Below are 17,785 nucleotides of genomic sequence, written 5' to 3' on the forward strand. Positions count from 1 at the left end.
GTAAGCTACCTGCGTCAGTCCTCAGTCCTGTCTGTGGGCAGCACAGTCATCTCTGAGCCAACATAGTCTGGGTCAAGGCCAAAGCAGACAATGGTTCACAATGGTTGAGTGATCACACCGCTTTGGGGAGATGACCACAGAGTCGTGTTGAAAAGGTACGCTCACTACGCTGAGGTAGCTGATGTGTCACCTTGAGTGCTTACTGGTTCTGCTCCCACCTACCTAAATGCTCTTGTAAGGGCAAATGTTACACCCAGGACGCTGCGCTCGTCTAGTGAGCGTCGTTTGGCACTGCCGTCCGTGCAAGCACGGCAATCCAGACTATTTTCATTTATAGTTCCACGTTGGTGGAACGAACTGCCTAGTACTACCAGAGCAGGGGCGTCCCTCTCTACCTTCAAGAAGCTTTTGAAGACCCAACTCTTCAGAGAGCACCTCCCCTCCTAACTGGCACCTGACTAGCGCTTAACTTGCACTTCAGCAGTTACATTCCTGCACTTCTTTTTCCTCTTTTCTAGGTTGTTGTTTTTCTAATTCTCATGTAAAGTAGTATTTATTGTTACACCATGCTTTTTTATTGCTCTTAGCTTGACTGTTCTCTCCCTTGTACGTCGCTTTGGACAAAAGCGTCTGCTAAATGACTAAATGTAAATGTAAATGTAATGTGTTGCTGTGGAAGATCTCCCGCAGCCTGAACCGATCAAGGCAAACGTGCAGTGTACTGAGAACACTAGCTTCTCTTCAACACCCAGGTCCAGTGAGGAGATTAAAAGTGCTCTTTATAGCCTGAATATTCACGACATCAACTTGGGAGTTTTGTGAGGTGTCAGCACATTGTAAAGACAAACTACAACATGTCATTGAAAGATATGAGTCAGTCTTTTCAAGAGGCAAAACTGGCTGTGCATTCATCTGACTGACGACAGACCTTTTCATTTGCCTTACAGGCGAATACCGCCAGGCCTGTATGCTAAACTAAGATCTGTTCTGAATGAGATGAATGAGAAAGGAATCATCCGTCAGTCACACAGTGACTATGCATCTCCACTCGTGTTGGTTTGGAAAAAGAACAGTGACTTAAAGACGATGACTTCTCTACGATGGCTCATGTGTTCCCGTGTAAGAATCAGTCTGGCAAGCAGGCAGCTGAGACTCTGGATAACTTCTTTCTCATTTATAGCTTTCCCAAAAGAATTCGCTCTGATCAAGGGGCACATTTTAAAAAGCAAGTTGATCAACAAACCTTTGACTATATCAGACGTTGAAAAGTCACACACAGCCCCACACCACCCCATCAGTACTGCCATTGCTCACTCGAACCCTTGGAACCCTGATCAAAACTTTGCCCCCTAAGTTCAAAGCAAAATGACCTCAGATGCTGCAGCTTCTCACCTTCTGTGCACAGAACACAAGGCAACAGGTTTTGCACCTCTCTATCTCATGTCTGGTAGAGTCCCTTGTCTTCCAGTAGCCATTTTGTTTCAACATGTCCTCTCCAATGATGTGACAATGGATCACAAAGAGTTTGTGTCTCGCCTAAAGAAAGACCTGCGTGAAGCGGTGCAGATTGCACAGAATCACAGTCAGAAAGGACAGACCTGGGGGCACTGTGGCGCGAGCCAATAAGCCGCCCCATTTACGGGCTACAATGCCCGCGGGGACACAGGTTCGATTCGGGCCTGCTGTCGTTTCCCGATCCTCTCCCCACCTTTTCACTCCTCCTCACTTCCTGTCCAAATTACTTCACTGTCCTATCCAAATAAAGGGTAAAAACCCTTACCCTAACCCTAAATAAATCTTAAAAAAAAAAAGAAAGGACAGACCTGACAAGCCAGACTCTACCACAGGGAGATCAAGGGCTCCCCACTTGCCACCGGTGACAAGAGTGCTAGTTGCAAACAGAGGTGGACGAGATCAAAGGACAGTGACTGACAAATGGGAGTCTTCTCCATACGAGGTTGTGGCTGTGAATTCTGATATCAATGTGTATCAAAGATCCAAGATCAAAGACGTCAACTCGGACAAAGTGAAGGTGGTCCACAGAAATCTTTTGCTCCCTGCAAACTTCTTGCCGGTACGCGACATGCAGGAACTCCATTCCGGTGACAGTGATGAGGTGGTTCATGGGGTCAACCCTCCACATGAGGAGGATGTTCTGTGACATGGAGGATCGTCAAACTCACAGCACAGACTTACCTGATGTATTGAACTGTGTGTCGGAGCCGGTGGACTAAGCTAGTGGCATTGCAAGTGAAGAACGGAATCAAGATGATCAAAATGACTAGCCAGTAATGTCATTCTCATGGTTTTAGATGCAATACCTTTTCATGACCACTAGAGTAATATGTTTACCGTGTTCTACTGTTTTGTGTGAATGTTACTGAAGATGGCTATAGTAGAGTAGTAATTTGTATGCTGTATATTTATTTCACTTTGTATTCAAATAATAATTCAATATTTTAATATTTGGCTTGTTTAGATGTGAAAGTTATATATGTATTTAGATACAAATTGGAAATGAAAGTATTTGCCCCATTCGCTCACATTAACTTACACATTCACATTCACATTTTTATGACATATTACCCTTTTGGAGTTCCTTCTGATAATTTTTTTGACACAATCCATATTTTTATATTACTAATTGTACTTATAGCATCTGTAATAGTATAGTCATTTTAATTGTAATAACTGTAGTGACACCATCATGATAAAATTGTAAATGACACCATCCCCTATCTGTGAATCCTGTGTACTGATGGAAGGCAGATCCAGAATGAGAAGTGCTAGTCTACACAATGCAGGTTACACACACAGTACATTGAAAGTCCAGGGGTGCACTTCCTGAAAGCACATAAACTAAGGAAGGGTGTTAAAAATGAATTATTTGTTCCTGATCACTTAAGGATTGATTTTTTTGTTTATTTAACCAAAGTTGTTGCACAGTGATACTTTTTTAGGAACTGAACTGAAGTCGAGGAAAGATAGGCCTACTTGGAAAAACACGTACGGCATACACATAATGATACATAAGCTATGTTCACTGTGCTGTAAATATTTTGTTAACAGCGACAGCTAAATATAAATGTGTTCCAAGGCCTGCTTTTTTTTAGCCATACCCAATCTATTTGTCATTTGAATTGAATTTGAAATGACTGATAAGGCTTGAGATCACATGTTCATCAGAACATTTGCAATAGGCTTAAGTTATTACATGGGGAAAAAAAGGTGGATGTGACCAAAGACTTCAGACACACTGTGCGCTCCTAACCTGAAGAGTTGGTCCAGTTTTTCAGCCACCACTTGCTGCCGATCACTCTCTCTCCTCTCACGAAGTATCTTGGCCTTCTCTCGCATCTTTGCTTGCCTTTCCAGAACGGTCTCCTTCCCCTCCTCCATCTCCCTCAAGAGCTCTCTCTCCTCTACCTCCAACAAAGCATGGAGCCTGAAGTTACAACAGATAAATGGAAGAAAAGAAAAGTAAGATAAAATGAAGAGGAGTGAAGAGAGAAATACATTGGTAGGTGAAATGGAACAGGTACCCTACCACATTCAGATTAATAGCTGCAAGGGTAAAAGGATACATGTGTATGTGCCACTCTCTGCTAAAGATCAGCAGCCTACCTATCTCTTCGTTCTTCGATGCCCAGCTGATACTTTTCCATGGCTTCGTTAACGCGTCTCTCGATAGTGCCCAAGACGATTTGGCGATCGGAGTTCGTCTCCCAGCGCATCCTCACGTCGCAGGTGCTCTGGTTGCGAGTAAAATCCAATAGCTTGTCCCGTGTAGCTTCCTGCTTCCTCCTCTCCAGGATAAGGTGATTCGGGGGTCTTGAGGAAGACAACCTTGCTCTCTAAAGAAAACAAGTCACATAGCGCCATCTCGTTGTTAATATTTTCCTCCAGAGATGTTTGTATAATTTCATTACAATTAGCTAATAGTATGAAGATAATTGAATATTACAAACCTGCAGGAGGTCTCACTCTAGCATTAAGGGCATTCATTTACATTTTCAAGTAGGGTCTCGAAGGAAGCCAACATTAACATTTAAATATTGAAATTACCAAAACTCATACCAAAACGCAAGGTTAAGTACATTTTTGTAATTAGATGACATCCACTATCTATATGTTATTTGGTATCACTTCAGAGAAGTCTTAGGGCATGTGAGACGCTAAAGTTAGCTTACTTACCACCGCAACTGAATTTGGCGTTGGTCCAGTGAATTCCCGACATATCGTCCTGTTTTTCTGACTGATCATCATAACAAAATTAAGTGAACTCAAATAAATCCACTGTATTTATACCACTACATTTAGTTGAACAGCTCGTGTTGGCTAGTTGTTTTTTTTTACGTTACTCATATATGTTTGCAGCAGGTGCCTCCTGACAAAGCAGTACTCTGCAGATTCTGTTTACGGAAATGCAAACATGCTCCCATGGCAACGTCAACTTCCGCGCCATTCACAGCTCCAGTCTTCAAGGACTTTGGCTCCAGGCTCTGAAGTAAACTAAACAAGATAAATATACACTTAAATGTGTTTTGAGAGCTTCAAACTAAACGATATTACTTTAAAGCGTAAATATGCCTCCAGCTCAGAGCTGTCAGTCGTTTTATACCACAAGATAAATGGAGACTCAGTAAGGCAATGGTAGAAAGATCAGGAACAAGGTTTTCCTTACAATGATGTGCATCAAGGGAGAGAGAGCATGGCTTCACATAAAGATTCGCCAGCTTCTCTGACTATAACAGAGAAATTCTCTGTCTCAGTTTAAGTATCTTAGGTGTGAAAGGAGGTGGGCCACCATGGGTCCAGCTCTGATATACCAACTGACGCAGGATGTGCACCCAGGCATCCAAAACATCCCAATCCTTATCACTGAGAACTAGGAGGGACACGGATAGAAATGGCGTGGTTGATTTTGTAATGTTCAATTTTGTAGTTTTAAATTGGTTCAGGACGTAGAAATGATTCCCATCTCTTCCCATCTCTGCTGCAACTCGGCATCTGATGTGCAAGCATAGAGAGAACATGTGTATTCCACTTCTATAAACCCTGGTGGAAAACACAGCTTGAGAGAAATGGTAAAACGTCCTAAACTACACCGAAAAACTTGTCCTTGTTAGATTTTAGAGTAGGAACTGAAGACTGCCCATGATGAGCCATACTTTGGTCTCACCGTGTTTTAGGAGTAAACTCTGAATACTTAACACTGGGATTACCACTGTAATTTTAATTACAACTGCTGTCTGTATGAATGTTATAATATCACAGGATCTCTCCTCCATGGAAGAAATCCTAGATGTAGGTATGCTCTCAAGATGTCATGGATGAATGCTATCTAGGACGAGTTTTTCAAAGGGCATGTGGAATTTTGTTTAATTTGCTCTTGATACTTAATTAAAGCTTTGTCTTCACAAACCAAACGCTAGTTGGCATGTACAATCATTACAGTTTCACATAATGGCAACTGCTGTACCTGAATTGATTCAATTACTCGTATGGCTGGCTGGTATCATTATCCACTCAATGCCACACTTGTCTTATGCTATGCCTAAATATGAAGCACAGGATGAATTTTTTCTGCAATTCACTTCATGTGAAAACTCATCATCAGCTAACCATGCCCCCTTCCATTTTACCACGCCCCCTAATATCTTCTTTTCTCAGACAACATCCCTGTCTGGGTGATGATTCAAAATACTCAGTTGGACAGATGTCAACCAGGAATTATGCAAAGCACCATGACAAGACTTAGAACAGGACCAGGCACCTGAAAACATCCAACAGAGACCAAATCTCACCATTGAGTCCTGGTAATTTATTATATAATTTTTATTTATGTAGCTATTTTATTTACAAAAACATAACAAAACACACAAAAGGCACATCACTGGCTAGAATGTGGTGGTGGTGGTGACGGTGGTATGTGTGTGTATGTGTGACACACTGCACTGGGTACTGCAGAAAATTAGCATGTAAATTAAACTACTCTCAGAAAGGCCTGGTTCTTTACAAAGCCTGGTAGGGCAATCAGCAAGGAGCTTTATCACATGGAGTGGTTTATATATTCACCATACATTCTTCATAAACCCAAGCTGTGATGCAACTTATTGTCCAGATAACATGGTATATGTCAAACCATGCAAGCTTCACATTCAATAATTAGCATTAGGTACTCTTTCACAGCAACATGAGGTTTCTGCACCAATATATCATCATCATCATGACCTATTTAGGCACGTTGTTCCATATGCCCATGTCTTCATGGATTTCCAAGCAAGCGCTGTGAAGAGTTGACAGAGATGGGGTCTCCAACTAAGCCAACGGGAATGTTATTGTCACTCTCCAAGTGAGTGTTCCAGGTCATTTGCGGCGGACCACGCCGGCAGACATCCTCCAGTGCTTGGTAAGAGGAGTCTACACATGAGGCCAGAAGAGGGGACGTCCTGAGCTCCTGGGGTTTGTATCCTTCTATGTCAACTGTGGTTGCTGGTGGGGCATCATCCACCGCAGTGCCAGACACCACCAGCCGGTTGTAAGTGGGGTTTTCCAGCAAAGGACTGGAGCCAAAATCACCGTCTGTAGGATCTGACGGCTGTAAGTCTGTGACATTCGTGTACAGTGGCATGTAGACATTGGGTGTAACATTGTTAGTGACCTTCAGGCTGACATCGTTGACTTTCAGTGAAGGGGCCATCATATATTCCACTTGCTCATCGGGTATTTTAAACAGCCCGCAGTCATGGATTCCCTGCAGAGAAAGAGGACACAATAGTGTGATCCACTGAATCGGAATGCCAGATGTACGTATCACCATCTACTTCCAATTATGAGGACTTGTGAATATGCTTTTGGGTCAGCTGACCTTTGTGTTGGACCAATCAAGTTGAGGGGCTGGAATGTCTGGGTACACCTTGCCCTTTAACCTACACAACAATGACACAGATGTACATGAAATATGAGATCACAATGAACAGTTTCCATTAGAATGAATAATGTACGAATGTTCGACTGAACTCATGAGTGAGAAAGACAAGATTGTGTCACATAATGTATTTCAGGGACCTGGAGAAAATAACACCTACAATGTAAGTGATGTCATGATCAAGATTCTAGTTTAAACACCTTTAGACTTGACCGTCAGTCAAGAAATGATGATGTGAAGGGTCACTTAAAACAGGGGGAAATAATTCTAATCAGTAGGTAGATATATTGACAACAATGAAGCAAAAAAATCTAAACGGAAACTTGACATGTATGTCAGGGTACCAGACTTAATACGAAGTGAGGAACCATTCCAACCAACATATGTCAAGAACCATTCCTTAAAGATTCACTCTGCGATTCTGGTGAAAGGTTGTTGATATTTGAGCTCGACAGCCAACCAAATTACACCCCTCCCTTCTGTGCTCCTGAGGCAACATGCTGATTGGCTGGGCTTGTTTATGACTCGGTCCAAACAACTATGTTTTTTTTCCCATTTACAGAGCCAGGACTGTGCACAAACACCAGAGTTTATGTTTTTAATGCACACACTAAACAGAACGCTAGAGGATTGTGAGGAGCAATTTCACTGAATTTGACAAAATGTGTATTGGATTAGACTCACAGACCCTGTGAGGTTCCATTTCCTATTTTCAACTGTGTATTTCACTCAGTTAGATGTTGCTGTGTATTTGTACATGATCATTTCCTTACCATGCCCTTTTTCTGTAGCACAGAATGGTGGAGAGTAGAACCAATGTGACGACACCTCCTAGTGATATGATGCTGATCACGATGATCTTGTAAGCTGTGAGAGAGAACAACTACTAATCAGATTCAGCTGAGCAGTACTAATGTAATGTCACTACATGTCATAATGTAAGCAGAAAGACCAAAATCAAGACCAAGCAGAGATACAGACGTATTTTTTTTTTTGTATTTCTGCAAGAAGATACTTTAATGTGGCCTGGTTTTTAATAACATACATTAGGCTACTCAGACATTTAAACCACTGCTAAATGACCGACGGCTTCTTGGGTTGTGAGCATACGTACCCTGTGAGGTAAGAGTGACTGTAGTTGTCGTGGCCGGACCCTCGCCTCCAGATGTGAAAGCACTTATTCGGAACACGTAGGTGTCAGCGCGAAGGTTTGGAATCCTCTTCTCCATCCTGCTCTCACTGCCGTTAACAATCTCTGAATACAAATAAACCAAATTGGGGTCATCGCTGAAAGCAGTTTTACGTTTTGCCAATAGACAATTTCAGCATAAACATACAGAAAAAAAAAAAAAAATGAAAACCTCATCAATCAAGTATTTTAGACTATTACAAATAGTTTGTTAGTACCAGTCTTGTCCTGCCCTGTGCTGCTGGAACTTAAGGAATAGTTGATCATATATCCCATAATAAACCCTCTCTGCTTCTCCAAGGCTATCTCATCCCAGGTGAGCAGAACATCCTGACCATCCTGAACAGCATGGACCGTGGGAGCCTCAGCTGGGGCTGGGAAAATGCAAAAAGGGAGGAGAAGAGAGTGTTGGTTGTCCTGGATGCAAATTAAGTTGTCCCTTGTTTGTACACGAGAGCATACTATATTTATACTAGTGACATGACACAATAGGTCATGGGTTTTAAAAGGGAGTCAGCGACAAAAATACATTCTACATTGCCTTTATCTAAGATCATGAGCTAAAGATACATTTTTCTTTTGATAGCCAAGGGATGTGGCTGACCAATGAGAAAAAAAATGCGGTTTGAATTCAAACCAGGAATGATTCGTCACCTTGCTCTTGGCCATAAGCTTCCCATCTCTGCAGCAGCTCCGGGGCATCTAAAGTGCAGGCATACAGAGACACTGTATATCGCACACCATCTTCAAGCCCTAGTTAAAAAGACCAATTGGGAGACAATATAAAGTACACCTCTCAAAAGTACACTGCATTAACAACCATTTGCTTATTAGATATTTGGGTCTTGAAATCATCGTGCCTTATTTCATTTAATGGTCCCACTACAGTTGCAAACTCCAATTACCACTAGGGGGCACTGTAGTAATTCAAAACTGTGAGTGAGTGAACTGAACACAAATGTGCTTAAGTCACCTGTGAAATCATGCTTTACAGAATAACATACACAACATACCTCTTAATATGGCAGACAATATTTTATTTTAAACGTTGGTCCTCATTTTAACAACCATTCAAAGCTTCTCTGTGTATACAGCCACTATTCTTAGAGAATGGTAGGTGCTGTACCTGAATTGATTCTAGTACTCGTATTGGCCGCTGGTATCTTTATCCACTGAATGCTGCAGTCGTCCTGGCCGCCCACAGGGAACCAGTCCAGCACATAGCCACAACTGGCTCCAGCCCCTGAGTCCCAGGAGAGCCCCAAACTGCCACCAGTACCACTAACACGTGTTGTCTCCACATCTTTTCCGAGATAATGAAGAAAAAAATAAATCATGTTTGTGAGGGGCAGAGGTACTTTAAAAAAAGTTACAAATTCAGCAAGTTAAGACTTTATCGACTACCCATTCGCTGCTGTCTGGCAAACTGAGCCGTCACAAATGTCTCTTTTGCTTTTGTGTATCTAGATTTTGCTCCTCCGCAGAGAAAAACAAACCCCTTGACACATCCTTAAACCTAATCTAGTTCATCTTAAAAGGCGTTTCCTGGCTCTCACCTGCCGGTTGCGATGGGGCCATGATGGTTGAGGGCTGAGAGGGGCCAGCAGTGTTCAAGGCCGTGATGCTGACCCTCTTGTCCGCGCTGGCGGTACCCATGTTGTAACAGTGTTCTGTGGGCTCCAAGCCCTTGTCTGAGCCATCCCACGACAGTTGGTACTTCGTTAGCTTCCCATGACTCTGCTCAGCGGCTAGCTTCTGTGAGAAAAATACCAACAAAGACTGAGTATAAGTCCAATTACTAGGACTGTGGTCTGGTGAAGATATTAACTCATGAGCAAATGCATGTGTACATTCTAACTGCTCCTGTGATATATATATATATTCCTAACTGCACTGGGTCACTGCAACCCAACACATTTGCAGTATTCTCATGTGCAATATCCTGTGCAATATCAAGCGTAATATTCTCAAGTGCAACATCCTCATGTGCAATATCAAGCATAATATTCTCAAGTGCAACATCCTCATGTGCAATATCAAGCATAATATTCTCAAGTGCAACATCCTCATGTGCAATATCAAGCATAATATTCTCAAGTGCAACATCCTCATGTGCAATATCTCAGCTGATTTCTCATAGTTTCGTATCGTCTATCTTGTTTTTATAGGTTTTACAAATATATGCATTTTATATTTAATTTATATTTTGCACTGTTAATAAGTTAGCCTGAACTCTACTATGTGTGAGTGCACCATCTGAATTGCTACAAAAGCTTGTGGCCCTCTGTGCACTGAGAATAAAGGAATCTTTGGATCCGTCATTGAAAACATACCTTCCATACCACAAAGCTCCTGTTCTTGCTGTCGACTGTCATCCACACATCCACAGCCTGAGGGACTAAAGGGACACGCAATGGTGACTGCAAATGCATTTTAATCTTTAATCATTCGAAAGTTTGGTACCCAAGGTTATACTCACTGTCCTCTTTGGTTTCAAAAGAGACTTTTTCACTCCAGTCTCCCCACCTCCAGAAGTGTTCACCTGACGTGCATCGCACCTGGACGGAGTATCTGGTGTATGGATGAAGCTCACGTAGCGCCACAGAGTGCAGGCCCACTCCTGTCTCTTCTCTCTACACAAGAAAAAGGGCAAGACAGAAAATGAACAACAGCACAAGACCACGGTCCACCAAGTCCACCGCTCACCACATCCTCTCCTTTATTGGGCCACGTTCTCCATTCTCAAGATTGGTGCAGCTATTTTAAAAGTAATTTCTAAAAGGAAGTGGAAATAATGTCTAACGTGTATGGCAGTAGAAAACAGTAAACACCACTCACCACATCCTCTCCTTTATTGGGCCGCGTTCTCTTTACTTGACATCGCATTGGTAATGAGCCGAGGTCGGCATCAGGCCAGTGCCACTGAAGACTGGCATTCCTGGAGTTAATCTGTGAGGTGCTTGGATGCTGAGGAGCCCGTAGATACACTGCAACCAGTCAGAAGAGTTTAGATAATCTCATCTTTTATTTATTACAGAAACTATATGAAGACATTATAACACACGCAAGTGGTGGGTATGTACAGAGTGGTCTTTACCTCTGTGCCTGGGGTCAGCTGAATCAGTGAAGCTTGTGTTACTGATATTATTCTGGGCTGTCAGCTTCCACACCAGTTCCCCCTGATTTGGATCTATACCGATGGCACACCTACGATGCTCGATTGTTTCACACGGACTGAAAAGAATATAGGGGATCAGAAAACGATTGAACATCACTCTAAGACAGTATAAAGATAAGAGAAAGACATTTAGCAAAGAATTGCACAATTGTTTTGGATGAACCTCAACAAGTGGTATAGAGTGCACTAGAAATGTAATACTTCCATTGAGAGAACAATTGGTTCCCATAACTGGTTGGGATTAAGGTGGTCATGAAGTATCATACATTATAAATAAAACATCTACCATGGAATTGCACAATATTTTAGGAGTGAACATCGGTAATAGGTATACAGAGATACAGAAATGTAATACCTTCCATTAAGAGTATATCTGGTTGCCTGTCGTCCTTTAAGGTTTTTATCTTGACCCTGTGTCCAAGAGCACTCCACAACACGGAGATTTCTTGTCTCGCAAGTAAGGTTGTCAACTTCCGGAATAACTGTTGAGGAAACCAAATGCCTAAGCCAACATTTTCTAACACTGAAATCGGAAAACAGGATGAGAACTAAGACTAGCAGCAGACAAGTTCCTGATCCTGTGCATGTGTGAGCAGGTCTCTTTAGACAGTAAAAAAAAAGACCTGAGAGATATGGCGTAATCTTAATGAAATTATCCTTTTAGGCCACACAGACAAAACAGTTCAACAGACAAAGGCTTTTCACAAAGTAAAAAGTTAGAACTTACAGGTTACAAACACAGTTGATCCATCACCAACGCCATTATTTAATTCACAATATAGTTCGTCACCACCAGAGGTGGAGGGTTCCATGGTAACGTCAAAAATGTAGGTCTGATCAATGTGGGTGTGGTTCATTGACTGCATGGATTGTCCATTGTACGTAAAATCACTTATATTGGTTCCGTATGGAATAATGCAGCAGAATTTGTTTTTGCTGTCGGCCAAGGCAACATCATCTTGTGGATAAATCATCATCTTGCTCGAATGATCATAACCCGAACCTGGGGAAGAAGAGTAACAACAACAAACAATCAACGAGTTCAATTTAAGTCACAAGTCAGTCAGACTTGTAAAAAATGAAGCAAAGACCTTCACTGACCTGAAACTTTTCTGTGATCTGTCCACTCACTGACATTATTGAGGTGTCTGACCCGAAGCTTCACTGAATGTGGGAGACACTCAAGAGGCAGGGGAGATATCCATTGCCAGTTATGAGTGACTGTTAGGTTTGATCTTATTTCAACAGAGTCCTAAGGGAATGAGTACAAATCCAAAGATGCCATCAGCTAATGAGACCCTCAAGACAAACTTTATAAGAAACTCCATGGACTCCATGAGTGTTCTATGTAACCAACGAATGAGCCTTTCAAACTGCATGCACGAAGCATATTTACATTATTGTCAGTGGTAATTAAGTAAACTTACTCTGTGCACAGTTTCATTCTGTCCAGTGTAGTAGACTTCAAAGTCATAAGTAACGTTTTCTAGCGTCCCGAGTAAAGAGGGTTCATCCGTCCAGGAAACATGAATCATTTTAGAACGCGAGTCACCGCGTGCATCTATACGCAGTGGTTCTGGCAAGGAGAAGTCAGTGAATGTGTTACTTCATGGTAATTAGGTTTTCAGATGCATACAAGCATATGTTACCTTGAGAGTCTGCAACGCATACATTTATTGATTTCTAAGAGAACCACCACGAGAGGTTCTTAGAGCTTATGCAAAGGGTAGAGTCCATTCATGTTCACTGACAACTTACTATTTAGCGTTCCTTGAACTGCTTTGAAAAGTAAGGCAGACAGTAGAAGGCTGGCAATCATGATTTCATTCACAGGCTGTAGAAGCCAACGTAAGGTACAGTAGTTCTGGGAGAATGACAAAAATAAACAGTAGTCTAAAGTTATTCGGTTGAACCCTGGTTAACCCAACAAGTGCAGTACAAACTACCTAACAATAAATTCAGCAACGGAGTTCCACGATAGACTAGACTAGACTAACGGGAAAGGGGTGGCAAATTCCTTAGAAATAGGCAGTCATACTGTGGGCGTGTTACACATGAAAGATTTAGAATTGAATTCAACTCAAGGATTATAATAATGCTTTCTTAATTAGCCCAAGTTAACTATAGTAATATCTAAGACCATGACGATGTATGATTCCGTGTCATGAAACTATACACTGGCCTATGCCTTGTTTTATTATAAACCTAAACGAAACGAGCTGGAGAAATCCATCAACATAGTTTAATAACTTTTTAAAAAGCGCACAAACAATAAATGTCTCTGACCTTCGATGTTTTCTTATGATACACAACGTTCCTCCCGAGCTCTTCTACGAAAATATTTTTTTTTGAAAGCACGAGTGATACTAGTTCACTATGTCAATAGGACAGCGTCAACAGCTGGCCCCTTCCTTCTTTAGTATTTTTTTTCTTTTTTACCACGCCTCCTCCTCTCTTCTTAACATCACAGCCCCAATGACGAAACCGGATATTTCAACTGGGAAGAAGTCCGAAAATGTACTGGAATTGCACTGGCCCTGTAATATATATGTAATGAGTGAAAATTAAGTGTTGCGAGTTAATACTTGAAGAGTTTTATGACTGAAAATAATTGGTTAAGTTGTCAGATGAGGGTTAACTGGCCTCAAGTATCGGAATACATTTGGAAAGAAAGAAAGACATTTTGACAAAATTCCACCCTCGAGTCAGAGTAATTTAAATGTATTTTATTAACAATGCATCCCTTTGATGAGAGTGTTTCTTGAGGCTCATCTGCAACTGTAGCTTCAAACTCCAAAACATACAGTAGGCCTATATTTATACAAGGGAAACCACAAATTGGGAAAAAGAAAACATCAAAATTATGTACATCTTTCTCAAGGAAAAATATAAATAACACTTTTATGTCCAATTCTCAATCTCAGTCCTCTATTGTACAATAAAGAACAGCTTTGACATCCTATTCAGTGCTGTAGAAGGTCATAAGTACACGGCGCAGGTAATTTCAAGCATAGAAAAGGAACATGAAAGGTGCAATCTTTTGTATCCCATCATCCAAAATCGACACGTACAGCACAGCCATTTTGTTTACTTCCCTAATATCTGCATTGACAATAGTAGAGACCAATAGAACATTAGCAATGGTAGAGACCAATAGAACATTAGCAATGGTAGAGACCAATAGAACATTGACAATGGTAGAGACCAATAGAACATTGACAATGGTAGAGACCAATAGAACATTAGCAATGGTAGAGACCAATAGAACATTGACAATGGTGTTTTTTGGCCCTCAGTTCAGGCATTCTCTTCCTGAATGATTTCACTCACTTCAAATTCATTACTAAATAATGTGCAATAAAGCTCTAGCAGGATTTTTAGGATTAGCAGGATCAAAATGTATTTACTTTAGATGTCCTTTTCCAGTACGGCCTCTTGGCACGTCCCTCCTAGAGTACCTATCAGTATTTCTCAACTAATATGAAAGCTATCCAAATGATCATGATTGGCAGATATGGGATGGCATCGCTTCAAACAACCCAACCCAACGCAGGCACATGTAAAGCAGAACTATGCAAATACAAGTCAATGTCAAGAGTCGATGTCACACACAGAGAGAGAGAGAGCGAGAGAGAGAGAGAGAGGGAGAGAGAGAGCGCGAGAGAGAGAGAGAGAGAAAAAAAAAAAAGAGTAGTGGTGTGTCACATGTCAACAGTTAATGCATCCTCATCATAAACATTGATCTCCTATGGAACCTATGAGCACACTGTCCACCCATACACAAACAGTCCGCAGGAACTTTCCCAAAACTAAATTTCAATTTCAAATTCAACGCACAAAGGAATCATGATGATGTTTCCTGGTTTGGGGGCAAGGAAACCGGAATGGAACCAAGGCAAACAAAGAATTAGATACTACTCTTACAAATCCTGGAATAAATAAAAAGTCATCAACTACCCATTACTGCTCACATGATTACGGCTAATACAAAAAAGGCAAAACAATTAAAGCTGCCTTTAGGCAGATGACTGGTCCAGCCATTACGAAAAAAAAAAAGAAAATTTAAGTCAATCTCCTCATTTTTAGAATCCCAATGAATGAAGAAATGTATTTGTTTAATATTAAATCAAATATTGCATAGTTGTGAGAGGAAATAATAAGCTCCAAACATTACTGGAAGGGGCAGCTTGTACGACAATGGCACACAGGCCTAAACGAAATGTCACAAGACCTCTGAAATGGCAGTAAAAAGGCATGAAAATGTGACCGTGAACCAAAGGAAGCTCTGCTTCTTGACTGCAGTAAACTGACCAGGCTTTGTGTCCTACTGTCCCAGAGGGGTCTTTGCATGGAAATGTCACGGACCCCTCATTGTTCCTTACAGCGGTTGGTGAATTGAGCCAGTCAAAGCCAGTGCTATTCAGAATATTGTTTTTTTTGTTTCGATTTTTTTTTACAGTAAATTGAAAAACATCGACCATAACATGTTTTACTCTGAAATGGACAGGGCAGCTGCCTTCCCCTGTTTTCGTCTGTATACGTTTAAGATGCCAGGTCAAAGATGCCAGGTCATAAAAACTTTGCAGTAGATCACATCCCTGTGTTTCCTCACACAGAGTGGTGCCGTGTGCAACAGCAACATTAGGTGACGGTGGTTTAAACAGAGACGGAAGAAATGTATGTGCGAAAGACCCCGTCGTCTAAGAGGGACCTGTATCTGCACATTTAAACACAGGCAGGGATGGAGACATTCATTCATGCAACTCTAATGTTAAGCCCCTCAGGCATGGAACTATACAACTGGACAGTGCCATGGAACTGGTCTATTATTATTATTAGTATTATTATTCGTATTATTATAGCTTGCATGGCTTGAAGAAACAAGCTGCTGCTTTGTGTAATTATGAATTAACAAAGAAATGAAAAGCCCTTTTATAAAAGATCGGGACTCTGTCTGATCTGTTGATGCAATCCATGGTAGACATTTATTTCCGCACAGTTCTATTTTTAGGTGTTGTGGGAACTCATTGTGGCAACAAGTGGCTGTTTTTTAACTGACATGTATAAACCGACTTGCATGACCTTAAATGGCATTTGTAAAGACAACCAGAAGATGATCAGAATGATGTGATGATAACAATACACTTTCAAGTGGACTGGACTGGGTATCAAAACTGGAAGGAAGGTTCAGTAACAGAAAGAAAACTACTTTTGGAGGAAAAGTGGTAAAACAACGTTATCAATAAACCAACACTATGTTCACAACAACACAGCTTTTCATGTAAGATTAGCGCTCACACTGGTGAGATATCAACGCTGCAGAACCCATGGGGTATGTGAGCAAGTAACAAAAAAAAAAAAAGGCTTACATTTTATCATTTCAAATTTCCTGATTGCCACTGACTATACACACAGTCCAACTAAGCTGGTTTATCAAACACAACTACATAAAATGCTCTATGTGGTCAAAGCAAAAAAAAAAAACGAAAAAGAACCAGTAAAGGCGAAAGGAAAGGCATTTGTGGATGGGCTGTCATTCTAATGGGAAAGCAGTCTCTGCACTGGACCACTGATAGTCTGATGGGTTACATGTGATGTACCAAGACGGCGCCCATGATTTGTTGTCCTTTGATAAAGTGCATCACTTAACAACAACAAAAAAAAAAAAAAACATCAGAAATAAATAACCCTCTTAATGGAGACCTGATGGGCAATGTCGGTTAAGGAGAGATCCAATCCCTTGTAGTGTTAGTCCGTAGGAAGTTCGCCGCTACGGAGAGAGAGAAGAGAACTGGAAACATGCCGTTTTTTTTCAGTCATTTCATACCAGTATGAGACAGGATGCACCTGTTTAGAAAAGGCAGAGGGAAGACCGGGACCTCAACAGAATGGATCAGGAATGGATAATAGTTCTTGTTTAACTTCTTTTCATTTAAGTTTTTTTTTTTTCTTTGTGTTTGGTGCCATTTGGATCTTTACATAGTGGTTGGCATGGCCCGGAACTGACCACATGGCTCAGTGCTTCGGTGTCCGGGTGACTGGCACAAGCTTCTGTTTTGGTCACAACTCACTCCTGAGGGTGGTTCTCCACCCCACACACGTTTGAAAACATCTCTCTCTTCTACGCCCATCCTCCTTTTCACTTCAACCTTTTCTCAGTCCTTCTAGCCTGACCATTAGCCTGAGTCATTAGCGATGCATTTGCAAGTGCTCCCGGGGGGGGGAGGGTGTAGACTGAGCACCAAGCCTGGAATGAAGACATAGAGCAAGTGTTGGAGTGAAGAGGACGGGCGAGGCAGGGAGGCAGCGAGGCAGGACACAGAAGTGTTGGAGTGAGAGGACGGGCGAGGCAGGACACAGAAGTGTTGGAGTGAGGAGGACGGGCGAGGCAGGACACAGAAGTGTTGGAGTGAGGAGGACGGGCGAGGCAGGACACAGAAGTGTTGGAGTGAGGAGGACGGGCGAGGCAGGGAGGCAGGACACAGAA

The 17,785-nt window shown here is 41.7% G+C and overlaps 2 protein-coding genes across 2 annotated transcripts in view; both read right to left on the reverse strand.

Annotated features, from left to right (window-relative positions):
• Positions 1–4,699, reverse strand: part of cfap53 (cilia and flagella associated protein 53) — an 8,732-nt gene extending 4,033 nt beyond the window's left edge. Inside the window, exons 1-3 of the mRNA XM_012838009.3 lie at positions 4,195–4,699; positions 3,625–3,854; positions 3,272–3,445 (exon numbers count right to left, since the gene is read on the reverse strand). Of these exons, the coding sequence (XP_012693463.2) occupies positions 3,272–3,445; positions 3,625–3,854; positions 4,195–4,266 (476 nt within the window). The 5' untranslated portion in view covers positions 4,267–4,699. The remainder of the gene's footprint in view (positions 1–3,271; positions 3,446–3,624; positions 3,855–4,194) is intronic.
• Positions 4,700–6,065: 1,366 nt separating this feature from the next.
• Positions 6,066–17,520, reverse strand: LOC105908929 (leukemia inhibitory factor receptor-like). The gene is made up of 18 exons (XM_031578487.1): positions 13,585–17,520; positions 13,057–13,162; positions 12,726–12,874; positions 12,400–12,550; positions 12,026–12,301; positions 11,654–11,780; positions 11,218–11,354; positions 10,959–11,107; positions 10,600–10,753; positions 10,454–10,518; positions 9,677–9,875; positions 9,247–9,423; positions 8,775–8,873; positions 8,339–8,494; positions 8,046–8,186; positions 7,705–7,798; positions 6,872–6,932; positions 6,066–6,757 (listed from the first exon to the last, which is right to left on the reverse strand). The coding sequence occupies exons 2-18, from the start codon at positions 13,115–13,117 to the stop codon at positions 6,269–6,271; spliced, it is 2,685 nt and encodes an 894-aa protein (XP_031434347.1). The 5' UTR covers positions 13,118–13,162; positions 13,585–17,520; the 3' UTR covers positions 6,066–6,268.
• Between the last annotated feature and the right edge of the window lie 265 nt (positions 17,521–17,785).

This window comes from Clupea harengus, chromosome 12, assembly GCF_900700415.2.
Source record: "Clupea harengus chromosome 12, Ch_v2.0.2, whole genome shotgun sequence".
NCBI classification, from domain to species: Eukaryota; Metazoa; Chordata; class Actinopteri; order Clupeiformes; family Clupeidae; genus Clupea; species Clupea harengus.

Coding starts and splice junctions, on each gene's coding strand:
- LOC105908929 (XM_031578487.1), bottom strand. CDS start 13,117: ATGATTGCCAGCCTTCTACTGTCTGCCTTACTTTTCAAAGCAGTTCAA. Junction 11,355..11,653: donor AGATATACTCTTAATGGAAG/GTATTACATTTC, acceptor TATTCTTTTCAG/TCCGTGTGAAACAATCGAGC. Junction 10,519..10,599: donor TTTTGAAACCAAAGAGGACA/GTGAGTATAACC, acceptor GTGTCCCTTTAG/TCCCTCAGGCTGTGGATGTG.